Below are 17,761 nucleotides of genomic sequence, written 5' to 3' on the forward strand. Positions count from 1 at the left end.
CCGCCCATCTGGCTGGGTTTCCCCAGCCACTCTGGGCGGCTTCCAACAAAACATTAAAATACAATAACCGATTAAACATTAAAAGCTTCCCTAAACAGGGCTGCCTTCAGATGTCTTCTAAAAGTTTGGTAGTTATTTTTCTCTTTGACATCCAGTGGGAGGGCGTTCCACAGGGCGGGTGCCACTACTGAGAAGGCCCTCTGCCTGGTTCCCTGTAACTTGGGGCTCTTTGGGGCTCTTTGTTGGCACTGTTCAAACTGGATCAAGCCAAGGGGCCCCATCTAATCCAGAACCCTCTTCTCACAGGGCCCAACCTTATGCCTTCATGGGAAGACTGCAAGTCAGGCATGGAATGGGGGTGTCTGCTTCCCCAGCCTGACTCTTCCAGAGAAGAAGGAGGCAGCTCAAAATTACAACAGGGGTTTGAGTGAAGCTCACAGCTCAGAGGAAGATGAGGGGGAAAGTTGGGAAATAATGGGAGAGGAGGAGGAGGATGAGCGGGCAGAACCAGAGCAGCTGGCTGACACGTTATCACTAGAAAGCATTCCAGACCCACCATCTCCCAGAACCCGGCGAGCCTTAAAAGTCTGAGAGCAAAGGGCTCAGAAGCAAAGGGGCCTCAGCGCCATCCGTAGAAAGGATGACGAATTAGGATGTGGGAGAGAAGGGGAAGGAGCGTCTCCACCCCCATCATTCTGCCCGGACGCTGAGGTCCAGCGCTGAGGGCCTTCTGGCGGTTCCCTCATTGCGAGAAGCAAAGCTACAGGGAACCAGGCAGAGGGCCTTCTCGGTAGTGGCGCCCGCCCTGTGGAACGCCCTTCCAGTAGATGTCAAAGCGATAAACAACTACCTGACATTCAGAAGACATCTTAAGGCAGCCCTGTTCAGGGAAGTTTTTAACGTGTGATATTTTACTGTATTTTTGGTTTTTATGGAAGCCGCCCAGAGTGGCTGGGGAGGCCCAGCCAGATGGGCGGGGTATAAATAATAAATTATTATTATTATTATTATTATTATTATTATTACTCTGAGCAGCGCCATTATTCCAAGAGACTGCATTTCCAACCCTCTCTCTGTAAATATTTTATTTTATTTTATTTTAATAATACAGCAAAAACAGAACATCAACAGAAGGGGGGGGTGAAATTTAAAAAGAACAAAGAAACACAGTTCAAAAACATTGAAAACAAATATACTTGTTGCATAGCATTCCCCCCCCCACCCGCGGCTTCTCTCCGCCACAATTCGACTTCTTTAAATCTCTATCTCCACATTTATCCTTGCATTCTCCAAATATATCGTTTGTACTTCTTTTATCTCTTTCCTTTTCCAGCTCGTACATATACTTTACATTCTTATCCTAAGCATATTAGCATATCTTTCTTAGAAAAATATTTTAATGTATACTGTATTTTTCGCTCTATAAGACACACCAGACCACAAGACGCACCTAGTTTGGGGAGGAGGAAAACAAGAAAAAAAATGTTCTGAATCTCAGAAGCTAGAACAACAAGAGGGATCGCTGCGCAGCGAAAGCAGCGATCCCTCTTGCTGTTGTGGCTTCTGGGACAGCTGCGCAGCCTGCATTCACTCCATAAGACGCACACACATTTCCCCTTACTTTTTAGGAGGGAAAAAGTGAGTCTTATAGAGCAAAAAATACGGTAATCTTCTAAACATTCTCTCTCTCTGTAAATATTGAATAAAAGCAGATGGTAAGGACTTTTCCTTGTCTTATCTGTTCCTGGCGACCTGCCTTGGGGGTTGGTTCCTCTGCTGCCTGATACTCCAGCTCCCATCAGCCCCAGTCAGAATGGCCAATGGGCAGGGATGATGGGAGTTGTAGTTCAGCAGTGTCCTTGGACTCCGACTTCCATGAGCTTCAGTAGCATCTGGAGAGCACCAGCTTCCCTTCTCCCTGAAACAGAGGGCTGTTCTTTCTAGAGCTGCCCTTAGATGACCCAGCCCAACAGCGCTCTTGAATCCTTATGTCTCCCCTCCCTCACAGTACAGTGGCCCTTTCCACTCACCTGTGTCACCTGCGACCACCTGAAGGAGGAAGAAGAGGAGGAAAAGGCTGGCCCCCACAGTCCTCATGCTGCTTTCGTCAAATCTTGAGAGAAGTCGCACCTATGTGCAGAAGGGTTGAGACCTGCTTATCAGGAAATCACACATACACACACTTTGACGTAACCCAACAACTGCCTTGCAATGTGACAAGACCCAGTGCAAGATAGGGAGTGTTTCCCAACCTATGTGCCACGTTGCCTTCTGCAAAACCTTCCAGGGGCCGTGTGCCAGTGGTGTGCGGTGCCAAAGGAAAAGTTGGTGGGGCAAATAATGCCAGTCTTACCTTAGTGCAGTCATATCTCAGGTTGAAGATATATATGATATCTTTATTGTCACTGTCCCATGCAGAACAATGAAATTGAAAAAAAAATGCTTCAGGTTGAGCGTTTTTGGGTTGCGCTCTGCGGCGACCTGGAAGTAACGGAACGTGTTACCTCTGGGTTTCGCCACTCGTGCATGCACAGACGCTCAGAATGACATCATGCACATGCGCAGAAGTGGTGAAACGTGACCTGCGCATGCACAGACGTGGGTTCCATTCTGCTCTGGATGCGAACAGGGCTCTGGAACAGATCCCGTTCGCATCCAGAGGTACCACTGTACAGTGGTACCTCGGGTTACAGACGCTTCAGGTTACAGATGCTTCAGGTTACAGACTCCACTAACCCAGAAATAGTACCTCAGGTTAAGAACTTTACCTCAGGATGAGAACAGAAATCGTGCGGCAGCAGTGGGAGGCCCCAGTAGCTAAAGTGGTACCTCAGGTTAAGAACAGTTTCAGGTTAAGAACAGACCGCCAGAATGAATTAAATTCTTAGCCAGAGGTACCACTGTATACTGTAGGCTAGTTTCAAGACACATATTCAGACACCTGATTCTCTATCCTCTACCCACGAGGCATCGTGAGAGGTCAACAGAACCGTAGAGTTGGAAGGGTCCCTGAGGGTCATCTAGTCCAACCCCTTGCAGTGCAGGAATCTCAGCTAAAGCATCCATGACAGACGGCCATCTAACCTCTACTTAATAACCTCCAAGGGAGGAGAATCCACCACCTTCTGAGGAAGACTGTTCCACTGCTCTTACTGTAAGAAATTTCTTCCTGATATTTCGTTCTGAATCTTCTTTCTTGTAACTTGAAGTCATTGTTTTGAGTGCTACGCTTCTGAGCAGGAGAAAACAAGCCTGCTTCATCTTGCACACGACAGCCCTTTAGATATTTGAAGATGGCTAATCTATCTACTCTCTGGACTCAGCTCCATTAGTCAAGAAACAACGCTTTGAATGCGTTATAAACATGCAACAGCAGAGGGCACCGGAGAGCAAACAATTTTTACATGTGATTTTTCCATAGGGTTTTTCTTTTTCTTTTGTTATGGCTACTTAATTTCTGACTTATTGATAGCATTCCCCCACCCCCATCTCCCATGTGTAGATCCGCTCTCAGTCTCCTCTTTTCCAGGCTAAACATACGCAGTTCCCCCAACTGTTCCTCATAAGGCTTGGTTTCCAGACCCTCGACCATATTGGTTGCCCTCCTCTGCATGTGTTCCGGCTTGTCAACACCCTTCTTAAATTGTGGTGCCCAGAATGGGACACAATATTATGGGTCAAGGACATGTTCCAGCCAGGGAAAACAGGACTGGTTAGGGGTATATATGTTGTGATGAGAGGGGTCATGGCTAGTAGGGAGAGAGTCCTAGAGGACTGCATTTGGCCTCCCGGCCCGAGGTTCCCCATCCCTGTGTTGGACTATGATCTGGGAGAGCAGGGTTCGAATCCCCACTCAGTCATGAAGCTCACTGGGTGACCTTTGGCTCAGGCATCATCTGTTAGCCTAACCTACCTTGAGATGCTTGGAAGATACAAGTAGTATATACATGTAATATATAGATAAATAAATAATACATTGTTTTGATTTTTTTCTGGTTTTTACATTTTTTGTTACCTGTATGTATTTACAAGAAATGTTCAGGGTTTTTTGTTTCTGTTTTGTGGGTGTGTGGGTGTGTTTGTGTGTGCGCACTAATGCAGTTGGGAGGCTCCCGATCCCCGGCTGAGCCAGCTACACACGCACACATACACTACACCAGTGTGGTGTAGTGGTTCAGAGCAGTAGATTCGTAATCTGGTGAACCGGGTTCGCGTCTCTGCTCCTCCACATGCAGCTGCTGGGTGACCTTGGGCTAGTCATACTTTTCTCTGAAGTCTCTCAGCCCCACTCACCTCACAGAGTGTTTGTTGTGGGGGAGGAAGGGAAAGGAGATAGTTAGCCGCTTTGAGACCCCTTAGGGTAGTGATAAAGTGGGAAATCAAATCCAAACTCTTCTTCTCTTTTTTGCTCTTCCAAATATGGCAACCCTAAGTAACGGAGGGGAGGGGAGCTTTACTCTGTGCAACCTCAGACTGAGAGTAAGATGCTTTTTCTGAGTTGTTGTATTCCAGTTGAAATAAAAGAACTGAAAAGTGTGCTCTGTGTGTGTGTGTGTGTGTTTCTGATTTCCTGGGCGGTTAGCCAGGAGCCATCGACAACATGACATGCTGCCATCCTCTGGGCCAAAGCTGCAGTCCAAACATCGACCTGGGATGAACCTATTGTACTTGTACTTTGTACAATTTATTAAGTACAACCAAACCTCAGTTCCTGGACAGCTCCATTTTGGAACATTTCGGCTCCCAAACGCCGAAACCCCAGAAGTAAATGCTCTGGTTTTCGAACGTTTTTCGGAAGTCGAACGTCTGGCGCGACTTCCGCTTGAGTGCAGGAAGCTCTTGCAACCAATCGGAAGCTGTGCCTCGGTTGTCAAACATTTCGGAAGCCAAACTGGCTTCTGGAATGGATTACGTTCAACAACCGAGGTTTGAAGTATAACACTTCTGGCAGGCAGAAATGATGGAGTGGATTTCAAGCGCTTTAGGCAGTCCCCTTCTTCTTCTTCCCACTGTAATAGGAATTTTATGGTCTTAGATACCGATATATGGTAATGTTCATAAGTGTACCAACCAAGCACATACATAGATCAGCACAGGAAGGCCAATCTGGTACCATTTTGATTCCTAAACTGACCAAATCTTTTCTCTGCAAGGTCAAAATGGAAAAGCCTCCCCATTGTCTTTTCCTTCACAAATCCTGTCTGTGTTTGAATAGGGTATGAGCCTGTGACCTGGTCCAGGAACTAAGTATTTATCATTACAAAAGACTGGCCAGGCTCCCCAGGCAATCCAATCAAGTAACCTGCCAGACAGGTGATAAACAAGGACAAGAGATAAACAACATTTAAATTTCTGCTTAGACCGCCTTTTCTGTGATGTAGGTATGATGTATCTGAGGGGTGGTCTTAGGTTACACCCCTTCTGTGATGTATGTATGATGTTTCTGGGGGTGGTCTTGATCTACAGGGTGGCAATTTCAAAAGTCTTTATAAGGCCTTGCACACCATTTTTCTGGGTCCTCCTCCTTTCCTGCGTGTGAGGGGAGCACCCTGTTGCAACAGATCAGTAAAGATCAAGCTTACTAGCTGCTTTGCTTCTCAATATTCTCTGGTTGGCCTCTGTTATTTTCTCCTACCAATAGGGAACCTATGTAAGGACTCTATATGGGCTCTTGGATACCCCATAAGGGAAAAGGGCAATTTTTGTTTACAACACCATGATCATTCAACTCCCTGGAATTTTAGAGGCCCAAACTAGCTTCCTTCCTGATGCCCAGTGCCATCTCAGCCTGCCCTGCCTTTTGAACCAGACTTGGCTAGACCTTTGCATTAACTCCGTTTCTCATTTTCCCAGTTCCCCACATTTTGCATTTTTGGGATAAGAAAATGCGAAGGGGAAAACCCTACACAAATCTGGAGTGGAGTCCCTAAGACGGTTGGATGGCGCCTTGTACGCCTCCTTCTGGCGACTCCTGCAGCCAAGCTGGTACCAAACTTATTGCTCTGCTTTCCTTTGGACCACGTCAGCAAGGTCAAGAGGGGGATATTGCCGTCTGGGCAGCCCAGGACCTCCATACACACTGGCCAGGACTGCTCCCTGGAGAGGTTATTTTGGTGCCTGCTAACGCAGCAAAAACAGCACAGGAGGCAGCAGTTATGAGTTACCAGTCTCTGCAGCCACAGCAGGCGCTGCGATTCTCCAGCAGTATTACTTCACCCCCAAAGGCACATTCCATGATTTTTCGATACAGACAGATGCCAGCAACACACATTCTGCAGCCATTTGCAACTTTTATATTTTAAAAAATCCTCATGGAAATCTATCAGCATTTCAGAGCCTATTGGATTGTGCCAATGGCCCATCATGGTCCAACACGTATTTAGCCATTCTCAATGTTAAACCTTCATTCCACTACACAGACAGTCAATTTCAGTGTAAATTAAAGCAATTAAACCTTGCACCAGCAACTCCAGATGAATTTGGAGAGGGCCAAAGAAATTTACAAGAGGCAGGCAGACAAGCACCGTCGGGAAGGGGAGACCATACGGGTGGGGGACCGGGTGTGGTTGTCAACCCGAGGGTTACCCTTTAAGGGAGGGTGCAAGAAGTTGCAGCCGAGGCGACTGGGACCTTTTGAGGTAACACAGCAGGTGAACCCCGTGGCATTTAGGCTCAAGCTGCCTGACAGCATGAAGTTACACCCGGTGTTCCATAGGTCCCTACTCTCTCCGTACAGGGAGGGGCGGGAATTCCCGGGACGGGAGGGAGAAGTCACCACACACCTGCAAGTAGAGGAGAAAGAACACCACAACCAAGCCACGGAAATACTTGATTCCAGGTGGCGGGGGCGCAAGGTAGAGTACGTGGTCGCTTGGGAGGGGGAACCCCGGTCTGAAGACACGTGGGTTCCCGCGGAGGCAATCAATGACGGGTATCTAGTGGAAGAGTTCCACAGTCGGTTCCCACGCAAACCAAAACCACCAGCGAGATTCTGGGAGGAGCAATTTGGCACCACCGACGACGAGGAGGAGTTCGAGGGTTTTCCTGACTCCGAAGAGGAGGGAGGAGAAGCGTCAGAGAAGGAGGATTCAGACTGGGAGGCCCACCCCGCGAGGAGAGATCAGAGAGGGTGGGAAGCGGGTTTTGAATCCTCTGGGGATGGCGACAGCTCCTTTCGAGGATTTCCCGCATCGTCGGCCGAGGACAGGGACGAAGTTGGATCCAGAGGTCGGGCCAGGGGTGGAGGGGGTTCTGGGGGGGAGATGGATGTCAGGGAACTGCCATCGGAACGAGAGGAGGAGGAGGGGCTTCACGACGATGCTGGAGAGGGGCCAAGTAGGGAGAGAGGCAGGTCTCCTGTTGGGGAAGAAAATCAGCGCGACACCAGGGATGGAGGGGGGCCAATGGGGGAAGCGGAGAGCAGGCTCAGAGACTCTTCACTGGACACCAGCGGGAAGAGCACAGGTCCTCCGCTACCCACGCCCACCCTGCGCAGAAGGCTTCTACGCAGGGAGGCTAGGAGGAGACTGGGCGTCAAACAACTTTTATGTTGGAAAAGGTTGAAGAAATGCCCACTGTCGGATTCTGCCAGCGACTGAACAGCCACGAAGTGAGGGGCTGTCCAGCCAGGAAAGGTTTAACCAGGCCACCTAGCCAGGAGTGGCGGCAACTTACGCACGACCAACCCCATAACCATTACAACAGCCTTTGAACATGAAAAGTCCACTGAGCTATACCTCATGGCTACTACCTCTTGGTAGATTATTCTACCTCCACATTTTTGTCTCGTCCTCTGCCCTGCACCCCTTAAACCCATCTGCCTGAGGGGCTATCATAAGCATCTTGTGATCATCATGTTGACATTGGCCACAGGACAAAGCCACATATCTGAGACAAAAACGAGCAGGGAAGCTGCCCGTACGTGGTGAGAACAAGCCTTTCTAGACCTTCATATACTTTTGCTTCTGCTAAAGAGGCCACTTCTTGAGGAATCTGCTGTCCCAAAGAGATAAGTTTCGATCTAAGAACACATACACTAAAAGTTACTAGCCCTCAGGCTTGCCGGAGGAAGAAGGACTGGGGGAGGAGAATCAGGATTGTTCGAAGGAGAAGGAATGTTGGAATGTGAGTTTGGCCTGACAGAGCCCCCGGACTCATTTTATTTATTTGGTAAGCCTGAGAAAAATAAAGGACAGATCGGAGATTAATTTGTTTATGGAAGTGTTGTACAGAGGCTGTCCCTGATCGATATGATTTTTGGAAGAGTACAAAATCCACATAGAATGCCAGCTTTTAACCTGCTTGTGAAAATCATCAGAGATCGCAAAGAAAGGAATTTATGATAACAACAAGAAGAGAAAGGAAGTAATAAAGGACTATCCGGATCAAACTGGACAGAACTGTCTAATTAAAGTAGTAAGATAAGTGATGCTGTTTTGGACTCGAGCGGAGCTTGATGTATGGGTATCCCCAACAAAATTTAAAATTTGGCTGTATAATTTGGAATTAATGTGATATGGATAATGTGATGTAATTGGCCTGTTAATAAAAATTATTTTTTTTTAAAAAAAAAGTTACTAGCCCTCATGAGTGCATGTGTGTGGAAATCTTTCAACCCTGTGCCATGCGTTGAAGAGTGAGACAGCTGCAATTATGGTTTTCTGGAAGCCCCACAACCATCTAGAGAGATACTTGGTGACCTACAAGCTGTTCCCTGGGAATAGAAGAGTTCCACTGTTTCCTCTTGTGGGATGCTTCTGTCTCCGTGCTTGAGAGATAAGCTGCTGATTCACTTGATTCCTCTTGGCCTCAACCAGGAGGTTAGACTTCCTAAACTAGTTCTGTTTGGTGCCCAAGGCTTGTTTCTGTGCTGTTACTAATTTGCACATTATTCATAAGATTAGAAATGAAGAGGGAACGCACAAGCTGGCCATGCGAGGGTGGGGTGTAATTTTAAAATGCGCTGTTGCGCATTAACCATAATTGCTGCCTTTGGAACTGCTCATGTGTGCTGCTTCCCCCAAAGGAGCCTGGGAGGTGTAGTTTGTTGTTGTTGTTGTTGTTGTTTAGTCATTTAGTCGTGTCCGACTCTTCATGACCCCATGGACCAGAGCACGCCAGGCAGTCCTGTCTTCCACTGCCTCCTTTAAAGGTAAAGGTAAAGGAGTCCTGACGGTTAAGTCCAGTCGCAAACGACTCTGGGGTTGAGGTGCTTGTCTCGCTTTACTGGCCAAGGGAGCCGACGTTTGCCCGCAGACAGTTTTTCTGGGTCATGTAGCCAGCATGACTAAGCCGTTTCTGGCGAAACCAGAGTAGCGCATGGAAACGCCGTTTACCTTCCCGCCGGAGCGGTACCTATTTATCAAATTGCACTGGCATCCTTTCGAACTGCTAGGTTGGCAGGAGCTGGGATCGAGGAACAGGAGCTCACGCCATCACGGGGAATCGAACCGCTGATCTTCTGATTGGCAAATCCAAGAGGCTCAGTGGTTTAGACCACAGTGCCACGCGCATCCCTACTGCCTCCTTTAAGGTAAAGGTAAAGGGACCCCTGACCATTAGGTAAAGTCATGACCGACTCTGGGGTTGCGGCGCTCATATTGTTTTATTGGCCGAGGGAGCCGGCATACAGCTTCCGGGTCATGTGGCCAGCATGACTAAGCCTCTTCTGGCGAACCAGAGCAGTGCACGGAAGCGCCCTTTACCTTCCTGCCAGAGTGGTACCTATTTATCTACTTGCACTTTGACGTGTTTTTGAACTGCTAGTTTGGCAGGAGCAGGGACCGAGCAACGGGAGCTCACCCCGTCGTGGGGATTCGAACCGCCGACCTTCTGATTGGCAAGTTCTAGGCTCTGTGGTTTAACCCACAGCACCACCCACGTCCCACCTACAATTCCTTCTGTGAGTACTCAGACCAGGAATGGGAGGTGCTTGGAGAAGGGAACTCTGCAGGGAAGGCTGAGGCGAAGGAGCAGCGAGCGATTATTATTATTATTATTCACCCCACCCATCTGACTGGGTAGCCAGTCTGGGCGGCATTCAACATATATAAAAACATAATAAAACATTAAACATTTTTTTTTAAAAAACCTTCCCTAAGGGCTGCCTTCAGATGTCTTCTAAAAGTTGTAAAGTTACTTATCTCCTTGGCTCGGCGGGGTCACATAACTCCATACCCTCCAACATTTCTCCAGTGAAAATAAGGACGTCCTAAGGAAAAGTAGGACCATCCAGAATCAAATCAGAAACCGGGATGGCTTCTGTAAATCCCTGGGAAATAGGGACACTTGGAGTGTCTGGCTTTGATGCCTACCAACCTGGATGGCTTTTAAAAGAGAACTGGACAAATTCATGGAGGAGATAGGGTTGCCATATGTCCTCTTTTCCCAGGACACATCGCTTTCCTTCACAGTTAGAGTCATTATAACGATTCATAGTTAAAATTAGAAGCTGGCAAATGTGTTCTCTTTTTTTGCTCTTCAAAATATGGCAGGCCTTGCTGGAAGCCACAGGAGGGGAGAGTTAATAGTGTTATAGAAATAGGGAGGGGGATTCCCCACCATAGAAATTAATAAATGCTCGGGTTTGGGGTTCTTTGTGATACGAAGGCAGAACGTAAGCTGCAAGGGGATTCCTGGGCTGCCTTACGCAAACCTGGCTGGCTGGCTGGCTGGCTGGCTGAGGGAAGGACAGAGCTGCTAGCATTACAACAGAGAGCCATCAAGGGTTGCCCACAACTTCTTATCCCAGGTGTGACCAAAGACTGGAGATTTGAAAGGTCAAGAGGCCCATTGGTTTAGACCACAGCACCACCCGCGACAGACCCTGGGAGCGTGTCTGGAACCCCCTGGACTTGCAGAGAGGGAGGGCAGAACATGACTTTTATAACAGTAGCATTGCAGAGTTGGAGATGACACACAGAGAAGATAACCTGCATTCCATTCTTCTGCCATTCTTCTGGGCCCCAAACCAAAAATGTCGGGATCTCCGCTCGGCCAAGCTGATAAAGCTCATTTTCCTCCAGCCGAGTCCTTCCGAATCGCCTCCCGACGATAATTAATGGCCTGAGGCCTCAGGCACATTCCCGTTCAGAGGAGTTTCCAGCACAGGGAAGTGATGAAATTTATGGCTACATGGCTAAAGAGTTTTATTTCTCGCTATGCAGACAGCAAAGAAAAACACATCCTCTCTCTATGAAAGCAGAGAGCAACTGAACAACAAAGGAACAAAGGAACAGGAAACCAGTACATCACATCCGTCTCCCATGAGACTTCCAACAGTATGGAATATGTGGAATGTAAACAGAGCCTTGTGACTCAGCTGCTCAGGGGCAAAACAGAAACTAACAGACCCTGAGGGTCCAGGAGTTGCTCTTATGCTCAGATACTGCTTGCTGCCTTCCCACAGCCACCAGGCAGGCCGCTGTGAGAGCAAGGTGCGTGACTAAGATGGACCATTTGCCTGATCCAGCAGCCTTCGCTCATTATCATCTCCATGATCTGCTCCTGATGCAGCATGGAATGGCTACATCACAACCACAACAACAACAACAACAACAACAACACACTAACACACCCAGAGGTTGTGCATCTCATCTCTCCGTCTTCCCCTGTTCTAGCCACTGCCTGCCTGTGAGGCGTTCTCAAAGTAAAGGAAGGATTGAACTCTGATTAATAAGAATACACACAGAGGCTTGAACCAGCAAGACTCTGGGAAGGGTGCGTATAATAATCTCTCTCTCTACCCCTCGGCCCAGGTCGTTTTATTCACAAAAGAACTTTTTACAGGGTGTGAACCAATCAGATTTCTTCTGAGCATTTCCACAAACCCCACGTGGGAACAAAGTTAAACTACCAAAACTAATTAAGCACGGGGCAAACAAAGAACAGAACTACAAAGGAGAGCATTTGGCAACCCTGGAGATGATAAACAAACAATATACATGATAAGAAGGGTGACCAGGAGGACAGCGATCATTATCACCTTCATGTGAGATCTGTTTCCCTGCCCTAAGATTAACATCCTGGGATTAACATATCAGAAAGCTACATCAAAGAAACTCGCCCACTATCTTTGATGACCCAAGATGCCTGCTTGGGCTGCATACGTGACTTATGAAGAGAGAGATGGGCAGTAGAGGAAATGGCCAGAGATGCAGAGGGTTGTGGGATTTGATCAGAAATTATTGTCAATGTATCAAACCCAGTCAACACAATGCATTCATCGTGGACACAATGGCTTGATGCATATTTTATAATTCCTCATAGTAATCCCACCTGACCCCACACTGAATATTTGCACTCCTACAGCCTGCCTTAGGGGGAGTTTGAGGACAGCCACTCCTTGCTTTTGGGGCCAGGGAGTCTGAATCAAACTTTGAAATGAGCCTGGGTCATGCTTTCCTCAGGCTTGCCTCGGCTCTACCTGTTCCTCCTTTCCTAGGTTCAAAAGGCAGGCTGCCTCCCACATGGAGCGTTTGGTGTGGGTGTGGAAATGGAACAGAGTATCTTGGGAAAGGGCATGGCCGGCTGGAATCGAGAACATGAGCTCGGCAGTCCATTAGGACTAATGGGGCCCTTGCTCCACCAACCCTTCTTGCTTGCAACCAGTTCAGAGGCACTGCCTCTCCTGCTGAACTCAGGAAGGAGAGGGCAAACGGGGACAAAATTATGGGTTCTCTGCCTTCTGACTCAGCACCCGCAACAGGCATTAACTAATCACCTCTCCACATTGCGATATTTTGCAACAGGCCAGATTGCATAATTCAGTGATGGCCAAACTTGGCCCTCCAGCTGTTTTGGGACTACAACTCCCATCATCCCTAGCTAACAGGACCAGTGGTCAGGGATGATGGGAACTGTAGTCCCAAAACAGCTAGAGGGGCGAGTTTGGCCATCACTGGCTTAATTAATCACTTTGTTTGCACAGAAATGGGGGCTTTGCATGGGCCATGTGGTGCTCCCATTTACCCCAAATGCCAGAGAGCAGGTGGGTGGCATAGAAGACCCAAAGGGGTCTCCATCGAGTGCAGAGGGTCCCAAACTTATTTGGCCTACAGCCCCCTTTTCAGAGAAAAAAAAATACTCAGCCTTTGTCCGCCCCCGCCCCCCTAGATATCTACTTTCTTTAAGCAAACAAACAGAAAGATGCAGTGACAAATTTGCATTGTATTTTTGTCAGCAGCATTCTTAAGTCACCGCAATTAGCTATTTACAATCGGTGTACACACACACACACACACACACACACACACACACAGTAGTACCTCAGGTTACAGACGCTTCAGGTTGCAGACGCTTCAGGTTACAGACTCCGCTAACCCAGAAATAATACCTCGGGTTAAGAACTTTACCTCAGGATGAGAACAGAAATCGTGTGGTGGCGGCGCCGCGGCAGCGGGAGGCCGCATTAGCTAAAGTGGTACCTCAGGTTAAGAACAGATTCAGGTTAAGAACGGACTTCCTGAACAAATTAAGTTCTTAACCCAAGGTACACACACACACACACACACACACACACACACACACACACATAGTTAACTTGCATTTTGAGTGTCTATGTGGAAAATAATCACTACGACTTTAACTCCATGTTACATTGGGCGCCATTACGCAACACATCAAACATGTACAAACGCTTTCTCAAATTATTCTTCCCTTTTTTCTCTATGCTTTTGCCACCCCCTTATTTTTATTTAATGCCCCCCCCAATTGCACCCAAGGCTACACCCCCCCGATCATTTCAGTGCCCCCCAGGGGAGGTATATGCTTTTGGGAAAGCCCCATAAATAGAGCACAGGAGCCAACAGACCTTCACTCGCTTGTGTCCCTCAGCACCAGGCACTCAGAGGTAGGCTGCCACTGAGCATGGATGTTCTTTCTTTTGCTAAGAAGATCCCATTTTTCCCCTCATGGCAGCCTGGTAAATGTCTGGCAGCCCGACAATACACCCCACAAGCCTCAAACCCTCTACAATAAGCATATATTTAAAAAGGAAAGAAACTTGGGATCTGAGGAATCAGAATATGCAGTCCGACTAGTGAACCGGCCACCATTAGTATTGCTGCTACCAGAAGATGTCTGGTTAAAGGCTTAAAATGCACTTCCAACCCGCCTGCCCCATAAGATTAATGTATTCTCTGTCCTGTAAGTATGCCAACTTCAGAGAAAACTGAACCCACAAAAGCCTGATCCTTATATGCCTTCCTTAAACACTTTTCAAGCTGAGCTGCTGGGTGTGACCCGCTTGCAGTGAATTTGGATGTGGTTTCTAATAAAAGAAAGGTATAATCAATCCATTTCTGCAGCTGCCCCTCCCTGCCCCCCCAGCTACGCCTATGGCCCCAAACAAACATTTCCTCCCTCCCCTTTATACACTCCCTGTTGTGTATTGAGTCAAAGGATTTTATATCTGTATTATTATTGTCTGTATTTGCATTAGGGTAAAGTAACTGCCTTTTGGTTCCAGAGGGTACAGCTACTATTGGTTCATTTAAGCTGCTGTATTTGGATCCTCTGTCTTATTGGTTTCCTCCAAAAGGCAGGACTGTGATTGCCTGATATTGTTCCCTCCAAAATGTATCCTTTCTAGCTAGTTCCCTGTCCCTATAAATGTAGCTCTCCCCTCCTCAGTTCTCAGTCTTGTTTGCTTTAATAAAGAAGTGTTACTACAGAACTGTCTCCAGCATATTAGGTCAAGAGAGCTGAAATCACAAACCCCACATGAATTTGGATGTGGTTTCTAATAAAAGAAAGGTATAATCAATCCATTTCTGCAGCTGCCCCTCCCTGCCCCCCCAGCTACGCCTATGGCCCCAAACAAACATTTCCTCCCTCCCCTTTATACACTCCCCATGCTGTGAAGATTTGGGCTCAGCTGCCAGGGGAATAATAGCACCTTTCCTGTTGGTTCGTCCAAGTCTTAAAAGTTCAGTCCTCTTTCTTTCGGTCCGGGATTCTTCAACAGTTGGGATGAAATAGCGACAGGTTAACGTTTAAGGGTTCAGCCAAACTTACCTATTGCCCTGTGCTTTCTAAACACAGGCTAGATGGCTCAGTTGGTTAAAGTGTGGTGCTGATCACGCCAAGGTTGCAGGTTCGATCCCCGTAAGAGACAGCTGCATATTCCTGGGGTTGGACTAGATTGTCCTCAGGGTCCTTCACAACTCTATGATTCTAGGTCTGTGCTTTAAAGCTCCCTGTCCAAGCTCTTTTCTTCTTCTTCTTCTTCTTCTTCTTCTTCTTCTTCTTCTTCTTCTTCTTCTTCTTCTTCTTCTTTCTCTCTCTCTCTCTCTCTCTCTCTCTCTCTCTCTCTCTCTGCTGCTTTCTCCTGGAAAACCTGTTCTTTAATGCTGAATAAAGACAAACAGCAACTTGGAGTTTCCATGAGTTGTCATTTGCTCTGATTCAGCAGTAAAGAATGAGTTTTGTGGGGGAAGCACGAGGGCAAAAACAAAATAGATTGTGTCAGAGCTTTAAAGCTCAGGCCTGGCCCAGAAACATGACACAAAAGGAAGCCATTAATCTTCATGACAGAACTTTAAATCTCCATGATGGAACTTTAATAGGCACTCTAAATATTTCAGTTTTATTAGACAGTGTTGTTCTGCCACAACCAGCTCTGGTCTGGCCAAGCCAACAGATGGATAACATATACAGTCATACCTCGGGTTGAAGTAGCTTCACGTTACTTCTGGGTTTTGCCGCTCGCGCATGCGCAGACACTCAAAATGATGTCACGCGCATACGCAGAAGCGGCGAATCACGACCCCGCACACGCACAGACGCAGGTTGTGTTCGCTTCAGGATGCGAATGGGGCTCCGGAATGGATCCCGTTCGCATCCAGAGGTACCACTGTACTCTGGAAGCTTTTAGAGCAAATGAAGCGCAGAGACCATGATCGGTGTGTGGATACTATATTTTTCCATGTATAAGATGCCCCCATGTTGAAGACGACCCCCTTTTTCAAAAACCCCAAATTAAGAAATTAAGTTGTTTAGCTTTTTGGGAGGGTGGGGGAGGACACTTCCACCAATCGCTCACCCACCTGCCCGCCACTGCAGATCGCTTGCCACAGCCACTGCCGATCGCACACCTCGCCGCAGCCGCCAATTGTCTGCCCGCTCGCCGCCACGAAATGCCCGCCCGCCCACTTGCCACAGCCACCAATCGCCTGCCCAATCGCAGCTGCCATTTTCCTGCTTGCTGCTGCCATTAATCGCACGTCCCCCCTTTGCATTCACTATCAGTGTATAAGACGACACCCAATTTTTGCCTAATTTTTTTTATAGCAAAAAGCATTGTCTTAGACACGAAAAAATACAGTAACTACCAGCAGTGCTTTTTATTTAGCCGGAGCATAGTTCCAGCCCCTCTCAGGTGGGCACCATTGCAGGCTGGCACTTCCTCTGCCTGCTACTTGCCGTTACGTACTTCTGAGAAGCCCAAAACAAACATCTTGAGTCAAAATGGAAGCTGGCTAACATGTGTGAGTCTGCACTTGTTTACTATGACTCCACCTAGGTCCTAGCTGTTCCTAACCATAATTGAGCTATGGACTGGGGCCAATTATTATTTATTTATCTCCCGTATAGCAGCAGTAGGCTTTAAGCTCTCCAGCTAGGCCTCTAGCGTTGCATGTGGACATGTTTCCACGAGGGCCCTTCTGAGATGCCCTAGCCGTCTACCTGAATCTCAGAGAATGAGGGAGGCAGGGTGCATTTATTTGACCGGTACCAGAACCAGGGCCGGCCCCGAAACCAGCTAGGGAGACAGCTTGTACCTCTGTGGGCGATGGATGCGGCTGTTGCCAAACCGGCCTCTGTTCAGGGCTGCCCCGAGTCGCCCGGCAACTAATGGTAACAACTTTGTGGTGAGTTCCGGCACCTATTTTCCTTGGGGAAAAGCACCGGCTAGCAGTACCGGGTTGGTTTCTGCAGGTCTGGGCAAATCTCAGGACCCAACAAGGCCTTTCCTATGTTCATGATGTTAAGGCTACTAGCCACAATTGCTCAGCCAACAGCCACAATAGCCGCCACCCAGAAAAGCAACCATTGCCACCTGCTACAGGGCTTCTCAGGAGAACCACTGGAGACCAGGCCAGAGGGGGCTGTGGTCCGGTCCTGGAGGACTCGCCTTCTCTTTCCAAACAGCCAGGAGGGGAACCTCCATTTATAAAGGCGGTGACTATTTACTTACTCACAACAACTTCACTCAACCTGGTGTTTTCCACACATGTGGTTGAACTGTAGCTCACGTCATCCCTGACCAGACAGGCTGGGGTTGGAAATCCAACATCATCCATTGTTATGTGTTGAAGTTCTCACCCTGGCCACCAGGGATATTGTGTATATAGTTTTTGCTCAGGTCCACGTCAGCTGATTTAGGTGGGAAACCCTGGGTTGTTGTTGTTACAATGTTCACCGGACAAACTGCACATGTAAAGCTGTATGGTGAATAGGGTCAATTAATATGTGATGGTGAGTCTTACGGGCGATATTGTTAACAGTGAACAAGCTATGCCTGCGAACTTGTAAAATTGGAATCAATATGCTTATGTGCCTTGTTGTTGTTGAGTCGTTTAGTCGTGTCCGACTCTTCGTGACCCCCTGGACCAGAGCACGCCAGGCACTCCTGTCTTCCACTGCCTGCCACAGTTTGGTCAAACTCAAGCTGGTAGCTTCGAGAACACTGTCCAACCATCTCGTCCTCTGTCGTCCCCTTCTCCTTGTGCCCTCCATCTTTCCCAACATCAGGGTCTTT

General features: G+C 47.9%; 1 protein-coding gene across 4 annotated transcripts in view; it reads right to left on the reverse strand.

The window, feature by feature from the left end:
* LOC128403326 (lysosomal acid glucosylceramidase-like) overlaps positions 1 to 17,761 on the reverse strand; it is a 44,716-nt gene that overhangs the window by 21,659 nt on the left and 5,296 nt on the right. Inside the window, exons 1-2 of one of the 4 annotated variants that reach the window (XM_053368012.1) lie at positions 16,782 to 16,928; positions 2,031 to 2,130 (exon numbers count right to left, since the gene is read on the reverse strand). In XM_053368012.1, coding sequence (XP_053223987.1) covers positions 2,031 to 2,097 — 67 coding nt within the window. In that variant the 5' untranslated portion in view covers positions 2,098 to 2,130; positions 16,782 to 16,928. Of the gene's footprint in view, positions 1 to 2,030; positions 2,131 to 15,015; positions 15,163 to 16,046; positions 16,123 to 16,781; positions 16,929 to 17,761 lie in introns of those variants that run through there. The other 3 variants (XM_053368010.1, XM_053368011.1, XM_053368013.1) reach the window with 3 other exon arrangements.

The sequence above is a fragment of the Podarcis raffonei genome, chromosome 16, assembly GCF_027172205.1.
Source record: "Podarcis raffonei isolate rPodRaf1 chromosome 16, rPodRaf1.pri, whole genome shotgun sequence".
In the NCBI taxonomy this organism is placed as follows: domain Eukaryota; kingdom Metazoa; phylum Chordata; class Lepidosauria; order Squamata; family Lacertidae; genus Podarcis; species Podarcis raffonei.